The 23,384-nt window shown below is 36.6% G+C and overlaps 1 protein-coding gene across 3 annotated transcripts in view; it reads right to left on the bottom strand.

The window, feature by feature from the left end:
* Window positions 1-23,384, bottom strand: part of PolE2 (DNA polymerase epsilon subunit 2) — a 119,898-nt gene that overhangs the window by 54,207 nt on the left and 42,307 nt on the right. For all 3 annotated transcript variants that reach the window (XM_090401580.1, XM_090401581.1, XM_090401582.1), the window contains 2 exons: window positions 19,856-19,997; window positions 4,181-4,301 (listed from right to left, as the gene is read on the bottom strand). In XM_090401580.1, coding sequence (XP_090257706.1) covers window positions 4,181-4,301; window positions 19,856-19,997 — 263 coding nt within the window. The remainder of the gene's footprint in view (window positions 1-4,180; window positions 4,302-19,855; window positions 19,998-23,384) is intronic.

The following is a 23,384-nucleotide window of genomic DNA, read 5'->3' as shown; positions in this document are numbered from 1 at the left end:
CTGCAACCCACAAATCTTCAACCTGTTCTCATAAGGTTCATTCCATAGACCTGCTATCATCTTGATCACTCGCCTCTGGATCTTCTCCACATCCTCCCCATCAAGAAGAAACCCTGGTGCCCGAATCTGGGCAAAGTAGTCACAATGGGGTCTTATCAAGGCTCGATACAGAGGAACAATAACTTGCTTGTCTCTGCTCGTCAAAGTATTCTTCAGTAACCAAGTGATTTGATGAGCTGATTTAGCCACTTTTGCAATGTGTCCTCTAAACTTCAACTCTCTATCCACCAACACACCCAAATCCCTGGCCTCATCAATCTCCTGGAGTATAATTCCACCAATGTGGTATTACTGCTGCTAATCTTTTCACCCAAAATGCATAACCTTACATTTTGCCACATTAAATTGGCCTACAGATTGGAGGACACACATAAGAGTTTTGTATTTAACTGATTTTTCAATGAGCTGTTTTAATGTGTGAATATGGTCCAAAGTATTGTAATTGTTTCTACATCCAGCTTGTTCACAGGATTGCATTCCATCTAGTTTAGATTTTATTCTATTATTTATAATTTTTGTGAAGACTTTATATATGGTGGGGGGGGTAGGCTTATAGGTCTGTAAGTTTATTTTTCACTTGGTTAGAGTATAATAAAATTAGTTTAATCCTTTATCCAAGTGTGAGCAAACAAAGTCTGCACCTGAAAGTATCTTCAGGACTGGGGTAAGATGGTACAACATCAGGGCAACTTGTTGCAAGGTGGAGCAAGCTACCAACACTCCTATCTCAGTATCTCCTATAATGCAAAACACATCTCCTTGCAGATATGTCTAATGTTATGCATTAAGGGAAGGGCCACTACCCAGACTAGTTTCAACCTTTATTGAGGTCTCTTCAGTGGGAGCCAGGCCCAAGTGGAGATACCAGGCAGAAGCATTAGCAGGTCATCTCTACCTATAGGAGTTGCCAAATGGTGTGCCACCCTTTTTTAATAAATTACTCTGGATTTAGAGAAAGATGTTGAAAGTTTATTTTTCACTTGGTTAGAGTATAATAAAATTAGTTTAATCCTTTATCCAAGTGTGAGCAAACAAAGTTTGCAACCATTTGGCAACTCCTATAGGTAGAGATGGCCTGGTATCTCCACTTGGGCCTGGCTCCCACTGAAGAGACCTCAATAAAGGTCGAAACTAGTCTGGGTAGTGGCCCTTCCCTTAATGCATAACATTAGACATATCTGCAAGGAGATGTGTTTTGCATTATAGGAGATACTGAGATAGGAGTGTTGGTATCTTGCTCCACCTTTGCAACGAGTTGCCCTGGTGTCGTACCACCTTACCCCAGTCCTGAAGATACTTTCAGGCGCAAATTTTGTTTGTTCACACTTGGATAAAGGATTAAACTAATTTTATTATAGGTCTGTAGTTTTTAATTTCTTCCTTGTTGCGCTTTTTAAAAATTAATATTAGAAGTGAATTGTTCCAATTATGTGGAATTTTTCTCTGTTTTAGGCATTTATTAAAGTGTTTAGTCAGCTGTTTGATAATAGAGCTTCCTTCCAGTTTTAAGAAGTCTACCATAATTCTATCTTCTCCTGGGGCCTTTCCATTCTTCATTTCCTGCAGTGCCATTTCCACTTCACATTGTAAGATCTCAGAGGCATTGTGTTCTTCCTCACTCGAGTTATCCATAGATGATTCTTGGATGTCTCGGTCTTTGTCTTCATAGAGTTCAGTGTAAAATTCCTGAATTCTTTTGATTATTGCTTCTCTATTTATTTATGAGTTCACCATTTTTTCCTCTTACAGCAGCTATTTCCTTTGTTCCAAACTGATGATGTTCATTTTAGGACCTTCATATTGCTATTGTTTTCTATTGTTTCTTTAATTTTCCTAGTATTATATGATCTAATTTCATGTTTCATCCTTTTACGTATAGTTTTACAAATTTCCACATATTCTATTTTATTGGTGTCATTCAAATCTCTTTTTATATCTCTTCTTTTCTCCATCAGATCTGAGGTTCCTGTCTTAGTTTTTCCTCTCTTTGGTGCCTTTTTACACCTCCTATTTCTAGTGCACAATTCAAGATAGATTTTGTTAAGATTTCATTAGTATCATCGATGGTAATAGCTGTGTTTAACTTTTTTAGTTCATTTTTGAGTGATTCTCTACAACAGCTTTTATTGTGGTAGAGGTTTTGTAGATTCACTAAATTGGACTTTTTTCTTATTAGCTTATTTTGCCCTTACTAGTCTGTGGTCGCTTCCTGTATTAAATCTATTAAGCACTTCAGTATTATTTATTATATATCTTCTGTTGGAGAGGATGAAGTCTATTTCATTGTAGATTTGTCAATTTGGGCTTCTCCAAGTCCATTTTCAATTGATTTTCTTCTTGAAAAAGCTGTTCATAATAAAGAGGTTATTTTCTTCTGCAAATTCAATAAGTCTTTCTCCTCTTTCATTCCTCTGTCCAAATCCAAATTTACCGATGGAGTTCAGTTATTTAGAATCCACATTATTTAATGTGGATTCTAATGTTTCACAGAAATCTTCTATCTCTTCATCTGGATAGTCCGTAGTTGGGGCGTATATTTGTATAATTTTCAGTTGGTATCTTTTATTTATGAAGCGACTTAGTTCAGCTATTCTTGATGTTATTTTATTAACAAACAGAACAAACATTGTCCTTGATTGTTTTATTTATTAGGAATCCTACACCATCAGTTGAGTTTCTGTCACATTCACAGTGGTAGAGTAGATGTCCGTCTTTTAATCGCATGAGTTTCTTCTTTCCTTGTTTTCTTTGAAAGGCCCACAACATCCCATTTTATATGGTCCAATTCCTTCATCAGTTCTTCCAATCTATCATCATCCCATAGAGATATGCAGTTACGTGTTCCTACTAATATCCTTCTATCATTGTGCACTGTAAGTGGACTCATTGTAGCTAGTGGAGACTGTAGCATATTTTTCGACCTAGACCCTCTGCCTGAGTCCAGGACGTGTCCCTTTTTATGCTAGGTGACGGACAAGCCATTTATAGCACCACGCTGGCCAGACGGGTTGGTGCCTCACAATAGTGCATAAGATGAAATGACAGCAAAATAGGAAAGATTCATCCCTAGCCCTCAAATACTCTAATAGCATTGGGGGGGGGGGGGGAGAGCAAAAAAGAGAAGAAATAAGCAAGGAAGGAAGAGGAGGGACCAGTCTACAGATAATATAACAGATGTATCTTACATGAAGTAAGGCATGGTCTAGCATCAGGTACCTCGGGTTTGCTACGCCCGTACTCACTAAAGTGAGCCCCCTTTTAATACTTACATCTATTGCAATATTTTAAATAAATTTATATAAAAAAAATTAATCTGATTTGTTTATAAACACTGCCTATTTTCTTATATAACGATGTATTGTAACTACCTAAATGTTGATCCAAGAAATTAAGCTTCCCTTGTTATACTCACCGTAAAAGATGACCCATGATTTCAAGGGGTTTTCTGTAGTATTTGAGAGTCGTCTTATACACCGACATATACGGTAAATCTACATCTGTTAATATGAACAGTTTTCCTGCATCCACACAAAAATAACTTATCTCACTTTTGTTGAAAAGGCCATATAAAAGTTTCTCATTCCAGATGAGATCTGAACATATGTCATTCCAGCCAACGTATACAGTCATTAACTGAGCTATGGAGGTGCTGTTAATTTTTTATATCAGAAAAATGAAGACATAAAATTTTAATTATTATTATGATACATCCATGGAGTTTGAAGTTTCATGCACAAGAGTACTATACAAAACCACATGATGCTTATCATTAGTAACAATAGCAACTCATTCCAAATCATTTGGTATCCTGATGTCAGAGAATAGAAAATTCTAGCCACACACTTCATAGTAAAGTCCCGTGATTGTAATATACAGTTTGCAAGCTCTATAGTCTAGAATGTTATACTTATTTGGTAATGCTCAACTAGCATCATTATCACTGCCTCATAAATATCTGCTCATTCAAATCCTTCTGCAAAGACTTTCTTACCATTAATTTTTATATTAATTTCTTCCTATTTTGATAGACATTATCCAAGATTCATAATAGAAAAAACAACAATCAAAAGGATTCTTCTATATAATAAGTATAACAAAAATAAGAAAGACATCAAACTACCTTGTATGACTTGACAATGTTCCATACCCTTAGGAGAAGACACAAAATTTCCAAGGAAAATAAACGCAGTTGGGGGCATTTCAGAGTATCCTGCGAGTAGAATTCGCAACTTCTGCATCACCTAAATTAGAAACAAAATCCATTTAACAAAAATATGAACACCAGCAAATTACTGAAAAATAAGAATTAAAAAAGAGAGAAATGGCATATTTCTAATGCAACTAGAGTTTCACCAAAAGTGAAGCTACAAAACATATCATCACACTCTATATAGTCATCAGATATATTATACTAATTACACAATCTTTTGCAGTAAAAATTATATGGCCTAGAAGGTCAAACAGATAGTGCTCTACTTTACTATCAAGATACTGTGAATTCAAATCCTAATGTGCAAGTATGGTCCACGCAGTTAGCCTAGTGGCTGTGTGCTTCACAACCATATGCATGGGGAAGGAGTGTCCTAGGCTCGATTCCCGTCGGTGACGTGAGGAGATGAAGAATCTTCCTCAGCCATAGCCAAGTTAGCCAGTCTTGGACGTGGACATTAGGGTCCCCCCCCCCAGTTTATACTGAGGTTTTTCATCCCACAAAGCAGGCAAACTGGCCTTGAGAACTCAACACTGCAGGACAAAGGGCTGACTACCTTATCCTGTGAACGGTTTGAGGTCCGATGATTAATAAACCCTCGATACTGCAAGGTAAAAAGAGGATAAAAGAAAGATGAGATGAGATGTGCAAGTATATTTGTAAAAGACTACATATGGTTTCAGATCCTATAATGCTCTAACATCTACACATCAGTATTACATATTACAAAGAATACAAAAACAAGTCATATACAAATTTATTTCAAAACAGAAATGATTTAACATTTTATAAAAATCAACTGGTTGTAAAGATTATTCTAGGCAACTTAGATCATCATATCATCAGAAGTGTTGTAATATTTGAACAATGCCAAAAACAGGAGATAGATGTGATCATTTCAGAAACATAACCTAAAACAATATTGTTTCCAGAAGTGAATAAACTCAGGACTCAGACCACAAAGCAGAATATAAAATTACTTAAATTTATTATCCAATTTAAAAAGATACAATACATACAAAATATAAATGGCAAAATAGTATTTCAAAAAAATTCTGCAAAATGGCAAACTAAAATGCAGTTTAAAATACAAGCTAATATCACAATATTTAGTTGTGAAGATAATATTTTTCAAATTATTGAAAAATATCACTGGCAAAATTAAAAAAAGCCTGGAAAGAAGAGGAGAAATATAAACAGATTTATTCGACTCAAATGCAACAGCATTATATCATGAATGACAATTTCTGCCTTTGCATTAGGAATGCAGCCTGGAAAGCAAAACAATTTTCAAAGCAAGTCTGTTTCTAAATTTGAAAATTGTTTCTTTATTGACTGATCACAGATAATCTTGGATAGGCTACTGCAGCTATAAGTCTTGCGGTCTGCAAGGTGTTAATGAGGGGGAAGGTAAGTGCATGAGATTTTTAGAAACAGAATCACCAATACTTATTATTATTTAACACATGCCAAAAGTGCTATTGGTTTTTGATCACACTGTAATAAAATTAGCAGCACACCAGTGCACATACTTCTGAAATACCTGACCACCATAAGCAGATACAGTGTATACTCAGGGTAACTATTACTATTCCTGCTGGAATATCTCTTTATGAACTGTAATGAAAGCATTTTATTTCTTGAATCAGTGGGAGCAGTTTCCAGTAATACAAATATAATTGCATACTGAAAGCTCTGTGGAACTTCAGAATTAAAACTTATACCTTAAATAAAAAGGATAAAATAAAACACTAAATATGTATATAAATAAAACAGTATATAATAAAGTGATAAAAGACATTTCACAGAACCAAATAAAATGAATAATTTCTTCTGTGTTAGTGTAAAAACATTAAAAATTTCAGCAATTCTAGTGATATATAAATTCCCAAATTGGCTACAAGTAGTCAAGCAATAAAGAATTATTATTGCATGGGAATCTCCATGCAGTCTGAAGCTGCAGGAGACCCACACTGTATACACAATACCTATCATACTTTTTCTTGAATAATTCATCAACAAAGCACTCACAACTGACTCTGACTGACTCGCAACCAATTCCACTCATTTACCACTCCCTAAGAAAAAAATCTAGTCCTGATACCCTTACTAACCACACTCTTACTCAATTTCCAGGGTGAGCCCTTGTTCTGTCTTTTCTAGTCAAGTAATGAAAATTTTCCTTTTCATCAATCCTAAAAAAACATTTAGTAGCTTATATGTTTCTATCACATCCATTCTTTTCTGATTATCAAACAAACTTCTGCAAAGCTTTCTGCACAAACTTTCAATCCATACTCATAGGGACCACTCACCTCTGAATCCTCTCTATCAGACCAGCACATGATAATCAATATGTGGCTGTATCAAAGTCTTATAAAGAGGAATGATCAACTTCCTTATCGCCTACAGACTCTGGCTACTATAGATAACTAGCATGTTCTTCAATAACCAAGCAATCCAATGAGCTACCTTGGTGACTTCAACTCCCTATCCACCAACACCCCAAAATTCCTAGCTTTATCAATTTCTTGAAGTATGGTTCCATCAATGTGCAGTATTTGTAATCTTTTCATTCCGAACTGTATAACTTTACACTTTCTTACATTCAACTGGCATGCATCCATTATCTTCTGCCTATACTTTCAAACCTATTTAAATCATTGTGTAAGCTTCCCTTCAGATAATTTTCTGTTGTTAACATACAAATTAAATAGTAGTGGTCCAAGACACAAAGCATTGTAGCACACCAGTAGTCACCTGCCTTCTAGATTCTGCTCCTTCTCTTTCATGTCTATCTTCAGCCATCCTTGTGTCCAGTATCACTAGATTCATATCCATCTCCATTTATTCCAGTCTGTATAACAGCATTCCGGTATCTTGTCAAATGTCTTTGCAAAATCCAGTAACATCATGTAGCCATTCCCTTCATCCAACCTCAACTGTCACTCTACTATTAAATTGAGTAAATGACAAAGTATGACCTACCCTTCAAAAATGATGCTGTCTTCCCATAAAGTATCATATTCATACAGGTCCATTCCTGACTAACTTTTCTGGTACTTTTACCACAGTGTCTTGACCATCTTCCATGCACTGTTAACATCCTTTCTTTGCAGACTCTTATGCTATGGCACTACTTCAAACTGCTCTAAGCTTATCACCATCATCTACCCTGTAGTTCCACACATACCTCTTCTTAACTGACAAGTTTGGCAACTTCCCAAATCAAGACTGCATAATTACTTTTCCAAATCAGAGACAATGCAGCACTAGTTATGGACAGATCATCTGAAGCTATCACCAGATCCAGCACTCGTAAGTTGTGCCTGCACTCATCATGCTAATTTGCCAATGCACATCATCCACATCTATAGCAGAAATTAACTGTATACAAGGCTATGTGAGAATTTCTGGAATGTACATGCAAAAACTATATTTGCTTACCTATAGACTCTGGCTACTATTAATAACTTTTGAAGTAAATCTCCTTGTGCAGCAATGCATCAGACAATACTGCCATCGTTTTGGCAACAGCTAAAAGGCAAGGAGCTAATCCTTTCTTTTAAGCTTACACGGTGATCCGAATGCATTTTTGAAAATTATGGAGACAACTACTGTGTTTGAATAAAAACTTTAGTTTAATATAACTAAAATCTACATTCGATGTTTTGATCTTTATGTCAAGGTCATCTTCTGGAGCATACAACTATACACAGAAAACAAGCTACACTACAATCAAACTCGATTCAGTTTGATTGTAGTGTAGCTTGTTATAATTGCTCCATACTATTTTCCCATTTTCATCCATCCATTCCTGTATTTTGCTCTTACCTAATATCTCCAAAACCTTGACAACGATTCCCGATATGCTGATCGGTCAGTAATTTGCAACAGCAGTCTTGGAACCTCCTTTATGCAGTGGGACTATCTTCCTCTCTTTCCACCCCTCTCGGGACTAACCCAGAGCTGAGACTTAAATTAAACAATATAGTCAAGGAAACTGACAATTCCTTTGCCGCTTCACATAAGACTCGAGCTGGTATACCACCTAATCCCACAGATGTATTTACATTAAGGTTCTGTAATATACTATTCACTTCAATTCCTGTATCAACCATTCATTCTGTCATTCCTGCAGTATCACAGCCTGGATGATATACTCTTGCAAAGTGTTCGCTTAGTAATTCTACTATTTCAGCTGATTCAGTTACCTCCCTGCCATCAGCATTCCTTAGAATCATTTTGCCTTATACATATTTTCTTTTACTTGCAGCATATTGAAAGAACTGTTTGGGATTCACTTTAGCTTGCATTGCTAATTTCCTTTCATAATCTGCTTTTGCTTTTCTTACCACACTGGTTACCCTTCTGGCCTGTGCTTTGTGCTGTTTGTGTGCCTGCAGGTCACCTTTCTCCTTAAATTTCTAGGTATGCAGTCAGCCATTACCTCCTTCAAATACTCCTTAACCACTTCCCATGCACTATCAACATCCAGCCCTTGCAGTTTAACATGCCATAGCACTGATCCAAGCAATCTCCTAAGCTTGTCATACTTTCTAGCCTGGTAATTCCACATGTATCCTGTCTTAATTGAAAATTCCACACATTTAGCTACTTCCAGGTCAAGACCTTATGATCACTTTCACCAATTGGTGGCAATATGGTCATATTCATAATAGTCAATTTCTCAGATGCAATTATTAGGTCAAGCACTAGGTCGAACCCCTAGTATATTCCATTACATGCTGTCTCAGGTAGTTATCCCTTAGTAACTGCATAAAATTAATTTCCTTCCTCCCATTTGTCTCTCCTCCCTCCAGTCAATGTTACCATAGTTGAAATCCCCCATAATAATTACCTGTCCTCCATTCATTGAGTCTATTTGCCTATGAATACTGTCTCCATCATCTATTCCATCACCTTGTCTATAGCAGCACCCAACTGTAAATTTTGTTCTGCTGACCTCAATCTCACACCAGATAGCCTCAAATGTGCTATTTTCACTATCCTGAAGTTGAACTTCTATTATCTTTTGCTACAGTTCATCAGCTATCATCAATAACACTCCTCCCCTCCATTGTTTTCTCTGTCTTTCCTGAACACTATACCCGTCATATTCTATCCCAGTAACTATATCATCTTCAATTAACTATGTCTCACTAATGCCAATAACCTGTGGCCAGGAAGAACTAACCAAGGCCAAAAATTCCTCATTCTTGCCTATTGCCTATATAATTGCCCCAAATTACTGTTTTTCTACTTATATTTTCATATGTATAAAGGCAGCTGTTTTCTTCTACTTCCAGGATGAATTTGATTATTGGCTTTATTGAATTAATTTTTAAAAAAATTTATGAAGATTGGACAAGGAAGAGTTCTATACAGCAAAACCATCATCACCATATCGGTACCAAATCAATGGTTTAGGTAAGAAAACATTCAGAAAATGGTGTTCGAAATGTTCCATGAATTAGCTAGAGTGGGGAAAAGGGAAGACCCCATAATTGTTCCTTCTATCTGTTTGTGCAGTTGGTTCTGGCAGCTGAAATATCTTAGATTGATGACAGTTTTTTTTTTTTTTTTTTATCAATATCAGGAGGAAAGTCATTATGAAGTAATTCAATCATATCCGTCAGAGGGATATTTGCAAAGACTGAGACTACATCAAAACTTACTAGAACTATGAATTGTAAGGATAATCCTGAAATTTTATTCTTAAAAACTATTGAAAAAATTAATTCATTAATCCCAAGAATCAAATTTATCCTGAAATAGAAGATAACAATTGTCTTCCTTTTTCTGGATATTCTAAGTATATATAAAACCAACTCATAATGGTAAAACCAACTCATAAATACATCGATTCTAACTCACATCCACACCCTTGTCAGAAATATGGGATAGTCAAATCTCTAGTAGACAGCTCTCATAAAATATGTTCTACAAATTCTCTTCTAAACAATGAACTGTATTATCAGAGCTACCTTTATCTCTAATGGTTATAATACAAAAACTATAAAATAATCAATAATTATGGCCGTCATCTTAACCTGTCTCAAGAAGTTACCAGAATTTGTATTCCATATGTTACAGAATGGGCGAGGAAAGATTAGCAAAACAAGTGTTCTCTGTCAGGTTGGCAGCAAAACGACCCAGAGGAAGACCAAGATATAGGTGGATTGATACAGTACAAAGTGCCTTAGATGATAGAAATATAAGATCTGATAATGTTAGAGTCTTAACAAGTAACAGACTGATTTGGAGGAAAATTGTAGATAGGAAGTTAGTAATGATATAATTTTTTCATGTAGTACTATCATATCCAAGTTTTATAATATTTTATAAAATATTATAAAACTTGCTCACGTTTTATAATACCGTGAAGGCTGAACTGGATAAGGGTAATGAATTTACAGTGATACTGCTAGACTTTGACAGGATACCAAATGAAATTCTAATCAGTAAACTGCAGCACATGGGGATGGATATAGGGTTGGTGAAATGGATAGGAGGGTGATTGATGGAGAGATATCAGAGAGTAGTTTATTCAGGAGTGGAGTACAAAAGAAGGATTGTTATTAGTGGTGTGCTGCACGGTTCTGTTCAACTGCTATTTAATTTGTTCATTAATGATATAGGAAAGGATCTGAGAACAACTGTTTCATTTATTTGCTGATGATGCAAAGTTGGGTAGAGCAATAGTGAATGCATATGATGTCAAAATTTTGCAGAATGATTTGGATAGATTGGCAGTTTGGGCTAATGAGAATGGATGTCAGTTTAATGTAGCAAAGTGTAAGGTTATGCATTTTGGGGTGAAAAAATTAGCAGCAGTATATCACATTGTGGAACTGTACTCCACGAGGTTGACGAAGCCAGAGATTTGGTTTGGATGTGTTGGTGGATAGGGAATTGAAGTTTGGGACACACACACACACACACACACACAGCAAGCAAAAGTGTCTAAATTAGCTCATCAGATTACTTGGTTCTGAAGAATACTTTGACTAGCAGAAATAAGCAAGTTATTGTTCCTCGTTATCAAGCCTTGATAAGATCCCATCTTGACCTGTGCCCTTGGGTTTCTTCTTGATGGGGGAGGCAGCAGAGAGGATCCAGAGGCGAGTGACCAAGATGATAGCTGGTCTATGGAATGAACCTTACGAGAGGTTGAAGATCTTTGGGTTACAGAAATTGGTTGATAGACGGAAAAGGGGTGATATGATTGAGACATTCAAATTACTGAAGGGTTTTTACAAGATTGATTCAGAGAAAATGTTCTTCCATCACCAGAACAGGTCTGATGATGGAAGAACTAGGGGCCATCCATGGAAACTGAGCAAGAGTATAGTTAGCAAGGGTGTTAGAACTAGGTTTTTTACTTGGAGAGTGGTGAATAAGTAGAATAAGCTGCCAGAGTTTGTTGTGGGTGCCATGACTGTAAATGAATTCAAAGCAAAGTATGATAAATACTGTGTGAATGCCGAATAGTTGTTCTTGATATGATGTTTAGGGCCTCCCTCGATGGGTCTAAGGACTCCTTGGAGTTGCCCGTAATAATAATAATAATAATAATACAGTATGCCCACAGATATGAGACCCTTAGACACTTCTGTGCATGGAGAATCCATTCAGATAATAATGTAATCAATCCGTATTGTGGAATGAGTGTTTATTATTACACGTCGGAAAATTAACTTCTCTTTTATGATCATTGTAGATTTTAAAGTGGTAACTATTTTGCTTGTAAAACAGTTGGAAAATTTTACGTATAAAGCACATGATTTCGCGTATTGGTGACCAATTCGTACATCGCCTTATTTCTTTCTTCCCTTCAACATGAATTGACTCTTCTTGGCACCGAGCCAACGACAGCTCTCTGAATGTAGGCTTACTACAATAATAATAATTATTATTATAAGTTTACTGATGTTCCTTTCTTAAAATAATTGATTTTTAACACTTAAAACCAAGTTTGAAAATTATATTGAGCCAATGTGTAACTTCTTTTATTCCAATTCTGGGAAACTGGGATGCAAGAGAAATAGGAAGTATGTATGGTTTGAAAGATATCATGTCATGAAGGAAAATTCTGAATTTTTCTAACCATGGCAAATGGTTAGATGCTCTTCACAGTTTACAGAGAACTGTAAACTGTGAAGAGCATCCACTTCCATTATAATTATGAGAATTACAAGCATAGCAATAGTGTTATCCAGAAATTCTAAAGAAAAAACGGGCGTTTAAGGTCCCATCCCCAGTTATTATTATAATATGACAGAAGAAGAACTCAAACTGAATGCCCCGTGACAGAGAAGAGGATCTGGAACTCCTGAAAATAGTGAGAGTATTTAAGGATTATCCGTAATCAATTTTAAAAACAAATGAGGACAAATGTTTGTGAAATTGTGTTCGCACGGTTAGCCTAGTGGCTTTGTGTTTCACAACCATATGCTTGGGGAAGGAGTGTCCTAGTTTCAATTCCCGTCAACGAAGTGAGGAGCTTAAGGATATTCCTCAGCCATAGCCAAGTTAGCTGGTCTTGGGCGTGGACAGCAGGATTTTTTCTGCCAGTTTATCTGGGGTTTTTCATCCCGCAAGCTGGCAAACTGGTCCCGTGAACACACACGGATTACAGGCAGGAATACTGACCCAGCCATAGGCCTGATTCGTCAGCTATGCTGGTTCCAGAGCCTGGATAAATTTGTGGGAACTGAGATGGGCGTACATTCCAATAAAGGGAACTGCTGCTGTATCATCTTACGATAATTAATTAACTTTTGTCAAATGTGTGACCTACATACTTTTAATCTCTATAGATATTTGAAAAGTACTTTTCTTGAATTAAATGATTCTCTAAAAAAACGATTTTGTGTCATAAGTAATTAATGAACTTAAAATCCATTCAGTCATGAATGAGTGTAAGGATTTGCAAATCTCTAGTGTTCCTCAGTACAGCTGCTTTCGCTGTAGCAAGCACCATTACATCAAACTAGATGAACTTTAGCAAACCACCAAAAATGTCCTTAAGCACCACAGGTCCACAACATGAGCTTATATAATGAGAATTGACTGAATTACACATGTTGACATCTTAGCATTAAATCATAAATAACAAGATTTTGGATGGCTTTGGATGGTATATCCGTTACTCATATATGTAAACTGTTCTGAAGGAGCAAGCTACTGTTTCAGTTACTGAATGTTTCTCTCACAACAAGCAAAGTGTTGCCAAGGAAATACTGACATCTGTAGTAAGGTATACCTTACTAGAATTACCAATATAACACCTATACCTTAGGTAGTTTGTAGTAATCACCAACTGTGCAGGCAGGCTTCTTTTTTTTTTTTTTGTGTGTGTGTGTGTGTGTGTGTGTGTATGTGTGTGAGAGAGTGACCAGCATTCACACCACCACCATCTATCCCAACAATATGGGATTATAAAAACCCTATATGACAGGACAAAATTAATCAGTTCTGATAGTGGTGCTGTATCTGCTGAACTTGACCATATTCTCAACACTTTCTTAGCCAATGGCTACAATCCCTAAAAATCCAAAAAATATTAAAATCCTGTAATTGCAACTCCCTTCCCCTTCAGAGCATAGATCACTCAAGCTCTATAACCAGATGATACCACCTTGCTAGCAGCATGTAAAGAAAATTTGGAGAAACTTATGAAAGTTAAAGAAGAAAGTGCTAAATATGGTCTTAAACTTAGCCTCAAAAAGACAAAAGTTATGGCAACATGTGACCTTAATGATTTTGAAGTAGATGAGTAGAAAATGGAAGCAGTTAACAATTTTGTGCTCCTAGGATCCTGAATTGATCAAGATGGTTATTGTACTGAAGTTAGAAGATTATTACTCGGAAAGAGAGCAATGACAAATTTAAGCAAGATCTTTAAAGATAAAGATATTAGCCTCGCAACAAAAATTAGAATCTTGAAAGCGATGATATTTCCTATGGTACTGCATGGATGTGAAAGTTGGACCCTGAGAAAGAGTGAAAGAAGGAAGATAGATGCATTTGAATTATGGGTTTGGAGACACTTACTAAGAATACCATGGACTGCAAAGCAAACCAATAAATCAGTGATAGACAGAATAAAGCCAGATTGCTCCCTCGAAGCTATGACCATCAAGCAAAAATTGTCATACTTCGGACATATTATGTGAGCAAATGACAGTCTGGAGAAGATGAATGAAGAAGATGCTAAAGTTGACGGAAGCAGGAGAAGAGGAAGACCAAGAATTAGATGGGTGGATGAAGTTAAAGAAGCAACTGGAATGCACTTGGAAATTCTGAAAGATATGGCTAGGAACAGATCTGAATGGAGGATGTATGTTCATGGAATCACCAGGACTCGAAAATGACTCGATGGAACATAACAACAACAAATCACCATTTCATATACTATTATTATTATTACTACTATAGGCTATTTCAAGGAGTTCTTACTCATTCAGGGCAGCCCTAAACATCATGTCAAGAAATATCCAACATTTTCACAGTATCTATCATGCTTTGCTTTAAACTCATTCACAGTCATAACAGACTCTAGCAACCTATTCCACTCTCTCACCGCTCTCCAAGCAAAAAAACTGGTTCTAACATCCTTGCTAACCATGAATGGTCCCTAGCACTCCAACTACCAGATCTGTTCTGAAAAATTTCCTCTAAATTAATCTTGTAAAAACCCCTCAGTAATTTGTATGTCTCAATCAATATCACCCCTTTTCCACCGATCAACCAGTTTCTGTAACTCACAAATCTTCAACTTGTTCTTGTAAGGTTCATTCCATAGACTTGCTACCATCTTCATCACTCACCTCTGGATCCTCTCCACCTCCTCCTCATCACCAGCACATCAGAAAAATTGACAAAAATCCTAAGGAAATACAACATTACAACCACCTACAAGTCGCATAGAAAATTGGCATCCCTTATCTGCTCTACCAAAGACCACCCACATTCCCTAGAGACCTATCAGGTCCCTTGCAGTTGCAAACTGTCCTACTATGGCCAAACAGGCAGGACAGCCAATATCAGACTTTCTGAACACAAGGACTACATCTGGTTCCACCAATATAGCCACTCAGGACTTGCTGACCATGATTTGGACAACCACCACAAGATATGCTGGAAGAAAGCCCAGTCCATTACACTACAGCAAATACAAATATGAAAAGTTGTTCCTCGAATCTGCCTCATAATCATCATCTGCTCATTGGGCATCCACAGATACCGTATGGTCACTCCAATGCTCAGTGATGTGCCACACCAGTCCTCATGTAGTTCTGTTGTATGCTTTTCTAGAGGCTTCGACTCTCTGAAGATCAGTCAATCCACACACACACACACCATCCATCCATCCATCTCATTGAGATCTACCCTTCCTCTTTTTCCATTGTTTCTTTTCCATTTTTTTTTTTTTTTTGCAGTGACTTCACTCCAAAATGCTAGTGTGATTGTGCCTTATAATCTGCCTCAGTCCTCAACAAATTGGGGTGCAAGAAACAGCCCCATATTTGGGAAGCAGTTTTAATGCTCAGATCTTCAGCCCCAATGACCAAGACTACCCAACTTAGCTCACTAAGGGGGTGCTATTTAGACTCTTGGCCCAATTTTGGTTGTCTTTCTTCAACCTCATTTGCCCAGTGTTAGTGCATACGTGCACAGTATCCAGAGAGTTCATCGAAAAGCAGTTAATCGAAAGACAATTCACCGAAAAGGCAATTAATCAAATGAACAAAGTCCTCACACTCCTAGTAACCACACCTTTATTCAACTTCCAGGGATGACCTCTTATTCTGGCCCTTCTAGCCAGGTGCTGAATCCCCTCTTTTTCTCCTATCAATCAATTACTGCAATCTGCACGGTTTATGGAAAAGTCGCCCCTCGCATCCCCCCCCCCCCCGTAGATAATGAGTAGGTTACAAAAATGTGAATACAGTCAACTCTCGATAACTCAAATTTTTATTGAAGTCCCAGTCCCTTTAGTGAGATTCAATGTTAAACTTTCTCGATTACGCGAACTGAACTTCCGAGAACTCTAACTTTTCCGAACAAATTTTCAAAATTACATTCGTGTACAAATTGTCCCATAGCTTTTGAACTAATTTTTTCCCTTTTGTATGTCTTCAGGGTTCTCTTTCCCTTGTGAAAGTATTAACTGGAACTGTTAATCCTTTCACAATGAAAAGAATACATACTCGACCACGAGGGCGATAGTCATGTGGTTAGTGATGGACATGGGGGGGGGGGGACAGTGGACAGCGTGCATTTGCTGTTTTCACAGCCTCATTATCGGCAGTGCATCGTGTGAATAAGCTGAGCATTGCAGGCAGCGCAATATCTACATATTATTTTTGCATCTTGATTGATTAATCCTGTGTGTACAATGGCAAAAAGTGTTCTGTCAATAAGAGGCAAAAGAAAATTGGTAGATGATGACAACCACATTTACGTGTTTTCAAAGAGAACTGTAGATGAACAACATGGAATCTGGGTTTGTGAAATACGTTCCATCTGCAAAGGGCATGTTTGGACAGAGGGTTTGGAAGGCCCAGTTGTGAAAGTCGTAACTAAACATAACCATGCAGCTCAAGCTGCAAGGTCGGAAGCATTGCAATTGATTGGTCAAATACGGCAACATGCAACAACCACGAAGGAACAGCCACAGCAAATTGTTGCATCAGTAATTGCAGAGGCTCATGCCAATGTCACGGCATTACTTCCTAAAAGGGATTCACTTAAACGAACCATTCTTCATGTTCGATGAAACAATGGTACTCCTGCTTTACCAAGCAATCTCCAGGACCAAGTAATTCCACAAAATTATCAAGAAATTATTATCGATGGCAATGTACAACAGTTTTTGATGTATGATTCTCAGGACAAACTGCTCCCGGGTCGCATGCTTATTTTTTTCCACTAGTAACAATCTTCAGTTATAGGTGCATAGCCAAGAGTGGTTTTTTGATGCAACTTTTAGCACATTACCTGCGCATTTCCAGCAGCTTTATACAATCCATGTGGTTCAATTCAATGCAGTTATTCCAGTGGTCTACATGCTTCTGCCAAACAAAACTCATGCCACATACGTCAAGTTGCTTCAAGAAGTTAAAAATCTACAACCGGGTCTCCAACCCCAGCGACTTATGACAGATTTCGAACAAAGTGCCATGCAAGCCTTCCAACAAGAATTTCCTGGTATTGTAAATACCGGTTGTTTTTTTTTCATCTTTCCCAAAGTGTTTGGTGAAAGGTACAGAATGAAGGTTTAAAAGCCTGGTACGACCAAGACCATGAATTTGCTCGTTTGATCCGAATGATTCTGGCATTGGCATTTATTCCTCCTGCTAACGTTATTCAAGCATTTGAAGATTTAGTTGAAGCTGATGACTTCCCCATTGAAGCTATGGTGATTGCAAACTACTTTGAAGATACATATATTGGAAGAAGACAATGGAGAGGCCGCAAATAACCATTTTTGCCATCGAATTGTGGAACGTTTACACACGAACACTGAATGATCAGCAACATACCAACAACGCCATGGAGGGGTGGCACAGGGGATTTCAGGAAACTTGTGGTACTTTATTCCCAAATATGTACTGATTCATTGATTCTTTAAAGAAACAACAAGGGCTGCACAATTTCGAAATTACACAACTAATTGCCAGTAATTCAGGCAATCAAAGAAACAAGAAATATGCTGCAATTTCTGCTAGAATCAAAACAATAGTCCAAGATTTTCAAAATCGTAATGTAATTGATTACCTTAGAGGCATTGCATACCACTTCGAGTTTTAAACAATAATAACGTGCATTTATTCTATTAAAACAAAATAAATTAGAATTATTAAAAAATTAGGTGTATTATTTACATTTTTGTAGCCTACTCATTATCTACAGGGGGCGAAATGCAAAGAGCAATTTTTCCGGATTCCAATCCGCACACCCTCAATCTATCCTCATATGGAACATTCCACAGACTACGCACTACCTTGATCACTTGCTTCTGAATTTTCTCCACCACCTCCTCATCCCCAAGAAACCCAGAATACCAGACCCGAGCACAGTAATCCAAATGTGGATTCAGATCAAAGCATTATAAAGAGGAATAACAACTTCCTTATCTCTACTTGTTAGTGTGTTCTTCAATAGCCAAGTAATATTATTGGCTACCTTAGTAATCTGTCTTTTAAACTTTAATTCGCTGTCTACCACCACTCCTAAATTTCCAGCTTCATCTATTTCTTGGAGTACAGTTCCTCAATATGGTACACAGCTTGTAATCTATTTATCCCAAAATGCAAAACTTTACATTTTTCCATTAAATTGACACCCATTATCTTTTGCTCATACAGATAGTCTATTTAAATCATCCTACAAAGTCTTCACATTGCCTTGATTGACTATCACTCTACCTAATTTTGCATCATCAGCAAAGAACTGAATATTTCTGTTAAAGATACCAAGCAATTTTAAACCTGGTTTTACTCCATTTTTCCCAAGTAAGCAAACAGACAAAATGTCAAGTTTGCGCCTGCAATTTATGCAAGACTAGCTGATCCCACAGGTAGTGCAAGGCAACTCGTGGTAAAAGTGGAGCAAGCTCTGATCACTAATCTTAACCCCTTGCCACTACCCAGACCGGTTTCGACCTTTATTGAGGTCTCATCAGTGGGGAGCCAGGCTAGAAATACCAAGATTTAGTAATGCAGAGCTTGTAAGTATTTTACCAAATGTCTTTAATACAAAACATCATACATCCCCTTCTTGGAGATGTGTTTTGGCATTAAGGGTAAATATTAAGATTAGTGATCAGAGCTTGCTCCACTTCTACCACGAGTTGCCTTGGTCTTGCACTACCTGTGGGATCAGCTAGTCTTGCATAAATTGCAGGCGCAAACTTGACATTTTGTCTGTTTGCTTACTTGGGAAAAATGGAGTAAAACCAGGTTTAAAATTGCTTGGTATCTTTAACATAACTAACCCAAGTTAAAAATACTTTCTAAAACTGAATATTTCCTTTCAGGTTATTTCCTATATCATTTATGTACAAATTAAACAGTAGTGGTCCCAGCACTGAACCTTGCAGCACACCATTAGTCATCTGCTTTTGCCTTGATTGTGACCATCCAAATACCACTTTTTTATATTTGTCCAGCAGCCACCTGTCTTATCCACATAACCAGTGTCATATCCATTCCTATTTGTTTTAATTTGCATAAAAGAGTTCATGTGGTATTGCAAATTATTGTATTATGATACATTTACTCTGAACATACATAACTGTGAATAAGCACTCCTCCAACAAAAAATGATAACTATTGTGTTACAGGTTTTGTGACCTCTCATGTGGTAATGGGGGGGGGGGGGGTATTACCTCAGTCTACTTTCCTGAAGTACTGGATAGACTCAAATAGTTTCTTAGTCTATCTGCATAAAAAGAAAACTATCATATTTGCACAGCAGAATAATCAACCAATAAAAAATATTTCTAATTAAATAATATAATCAACACAAAAGGATATCAATTTGACAAAATATTAAAAAGAATTCAATGACAACCTTTATTTGATCAAGCCACACGTCGGATACAAAAATAAGCATGGCATCTGGATTTTTTTCTTCCATGGCTTTCAACTTTTGGGATAATCTAACACTTGTATGAGATGGTCCACCAAAAAAGTTGATATTCCCAAAATACTGCCTAAAATAAATTGCAATCATACCATCAATTAAATATTATCTTGTTACACGAAAACTGTGAACTATAACACAAAAAATATTATCAGCTGATGTAAATACTCAAATACCACACAATTACACGATATATGTGTAATTTTATATGGGGGGGGGGGGAGGCGAAAGTTCTGATAAACACCTAGAACAAAAACGATATTAAAGCAACTGATATAACCACAAGAAAGAACATATCTTAAAATCCTTTAAACCCCATGTTTCATCTGATATAAGCAAGTAAAATAAACCATCCAACTGATGGTTACATCAGTTGCTTTAATATCTTTTTTGTTCTAGGTGTTATTCAGAACTTTCCAACCTCCCCTTGTAAATGGGCCAGTGATGCAAACAATATACTACCCCCCCCCCCCCAAACACACGCCAATTTAAGCCATAACCATACATATAAAAGCATGGGCAGAAAGGCTTTCATAAGCTAATAAAATATCCGAAATTTATTGCTAAGCATAAGCACATAAAACTTGGAAAAGGTGTAGGAGGAGGAGAAAGAGATGAAATTGCAAATATGGACGTTAGCAATCAAGAATGGCATATAGTCTGTATGTGTATATATATATATATATATATATATATCTGTGGAATCAGTTCAAAAGAAACAGGAATTTGTTAGAGAGAGAGAGAGAGAAAGATAGGCTATACCTAAACAGCAAAGACAGAAAACAACTGGAAGAGCTGTTGACCAAAGGAAATGAAATATCTTAAGATCCACCTTGGCAAAAAAATGCATGCAGATTGGAAGTCACATTTATTATTTTTAGGAGGAAGAGGGAATATGCAATTTCGAATCTGAAGACCATCCTGTGTGTGTGTGTTCCACATAAAATTAAAATTTAATTGAGGCTGCACAATTTTGTATGTTGGTGAAAGTGAGTTATTTGGTTACCCAATCATCTTAAGGATTGGGTAACCAAATAACTCACTTTCATTAACATACAAAATACACACACACACACAGCTACATAGACTCTCTGTTAAGAATATGACTATTTTACCACCAATTGGTGACAGTGATCATGCCATGCTTTCTTAGGAAGTATCTAAGTTTCCTAACTTAGACACCTCCTAAGAAGTATCTAAGTTAGGATAATTATACTGATGTTTCCAATAGAACAGGTTACATGCTGAACTACAAAGCTAGAAATTATTATCACTTAGCAGAATACTAAATTTAGTCACATGGTATTAGTTGCTTAATGGGAAAAATGTTAGTTAGGAATCTTTGAAAAAGTACTTGCACATCATCCATTAATAAGGTTATTAAGCAAGAGATCTAGCAACAAGAAGATGGTGTTGAAAGAAAATCATGAGAATAAAAGTGAGAGGAGTTATGAAATGCATAAAGTGCATGCCAGAAAAGTAACAAGTAAAATTTAACTCGTGTGGAAAGCTAAATTGTAGTATGAAAAGATATTGGCTATGCAGGCTAAAAGCAATCCAAAAGAATTTTATTATTATTCCACAAGTAAAAGAAAGAATGGATGAGGAAGAATAACTTTATTGAATGCAGATGGTACTCTATGTCAGAAGCTAATGAGATAGTTCAATTAACGAGTGCTCACTTTGCCAAGATATATTAACCAGGTGAATTTAACATGGTGCATAGTGCTACTCCTACATCGGATGAAGAGTTGGAGGTGGATGAAAATTAGATTAGAGCTATTGCATAACCTGGATATGAATGTGTCAATAGGGACAGATGGAATATCAGTACATTTGCTAAAAGAATGTTCAGCTGAATTGGCTAGGTCTTTCACATGTTTGTATAACTTGAGTCTGCTCAGGAATGTATGATAGGTCCATTGTATAAGGGTGGTGCAAAAAGTGATGTGTCTAGCTACCAACCTGTCAGTATCTTTGGTGTAGTGGTGAAGATTTTAGAGAAGTTGGTGAGAACTTGCATTCAGAAATGAGTACACAAACAAGCTATACTATGCAAGGAGCAGCATGGGTTTACTAAAGGAAAGTAATGTTCTAGCAATTTGCTCATATTTAACAATGTTAAGAGAGTCAGATAAAGGGAATGAGTACACTATGTTAATGTTGGATTTTGCTAATGCATTTCATGCTACCACACGAAAGGCTGTTGCATAAATTAAAGAATATTGGATTGGAATATAAACTCTTGACTTCGATAAGTGGATGATTTGCAAATAGATATAAAAAAAGTCATATACAGCAGGTGAATCTGCCAGATTTAAGGTGACCAATAGTGTACCTCAGGCAGTGGCAGCTTGTACATAAGCACTGTGACACTGCAGCACCCTCAAAGAAAAAATCAAATTTTGTTTGTGTTTACAAATAATAACAATGCTTACAACATTATATAAATGCAATAACATGTTAAAGGTTATTACAGCTTATGTTTTGATATTGATTAAATAGTTAACAATTGGATTTGTTCGATTAATACTTTAGATTACAAAACAAATGCACTGCGATCTAACGTGGTGTTAGAATTATCATGTTTGGCCAAATGCAGCCAGACTCGCTGATATTCGTTTGCATTTGTCACTGCATATAACAAGTGAATCCGACACTGCTCAGAGAGCAGTGTCGCTGCAGATAAAGTGTAAGCTTATGCATGTTATTTCTGTGAGATACAAAACTTTTATTTGGTGCGTGTTCGTGGTGAGGGTGAAATATTTTTGGTAAATCTTATTTTATTCTGTTAAAATAGCATATAATCATTTATTTATTATAGATAAAAGGCTGAATTATGACGAGTGCCACTGTCGAAAATATGAAAATAATTATATATTTTTTAAATTATCGTTACATGAAACAAATGCACTGCGATCTAATGCAGTGTTGGAATTATTGCGTTTGGCCAATGCAGCTAGACTTGCCGATATTTGTTTGCACTTGTCACTGTATGTAACAAGTGAATCCGACACTGCTTGTTGAGCAGTGTCGCTACAGATAAATTGTATGCTTGCGGGCACTATTTCTGTGAGATATGAAACTTTTATTATTGGTGTGTGTTCGTGGTGAGGATGAAATATTTTTAATAAAGCAATTTTTTAATATGTAAATTTATTTATTAATAAATTGATTACTGATTATGAAAAAAATGAATTTTTTTTTTTTATTTTGTATATGCAGTACCCCCACTTAAAATTTTCATTAGCTGCCACTAACCTCAGGGTTCAGTCCTTGGGCCATTGTTGTTCAGTCTATATATTAATGACATTAGGAAGGGTCTAACAGGAGATGTGAAATTGTCTGCTGATGATGTGAAGATAGGCAGGGCAATTAGGGATGCTACTGATATCCAGCACTTACAAAATGATTTAGGCTGGAAACTTGGGCAAATGAAAATGGCTATTAGTTTAAT

This window comes from Typopeltis vanoorti, chromosome 12 (genome assembly GCF_054136105.1).
Source record: "Typopeltis vanoorti isolate ZY-2024b chromosome 12, IOZ_Tvanoo_1.0, whole genome shotgun sequence".
Taxonomy (NCBI): domain Eukaryota; kingdom Metazoa; phylum Arthropoda; class Arachnida; order Uropygi; family Thelyphonidae; genus Typopeltis; species Typopeltis vanoorti.
The sequence above is the reverse complement of the archived record's forward strand: the minus strand, read 5'-3'. Positions and strand labels throughout refer to the sequence as shown.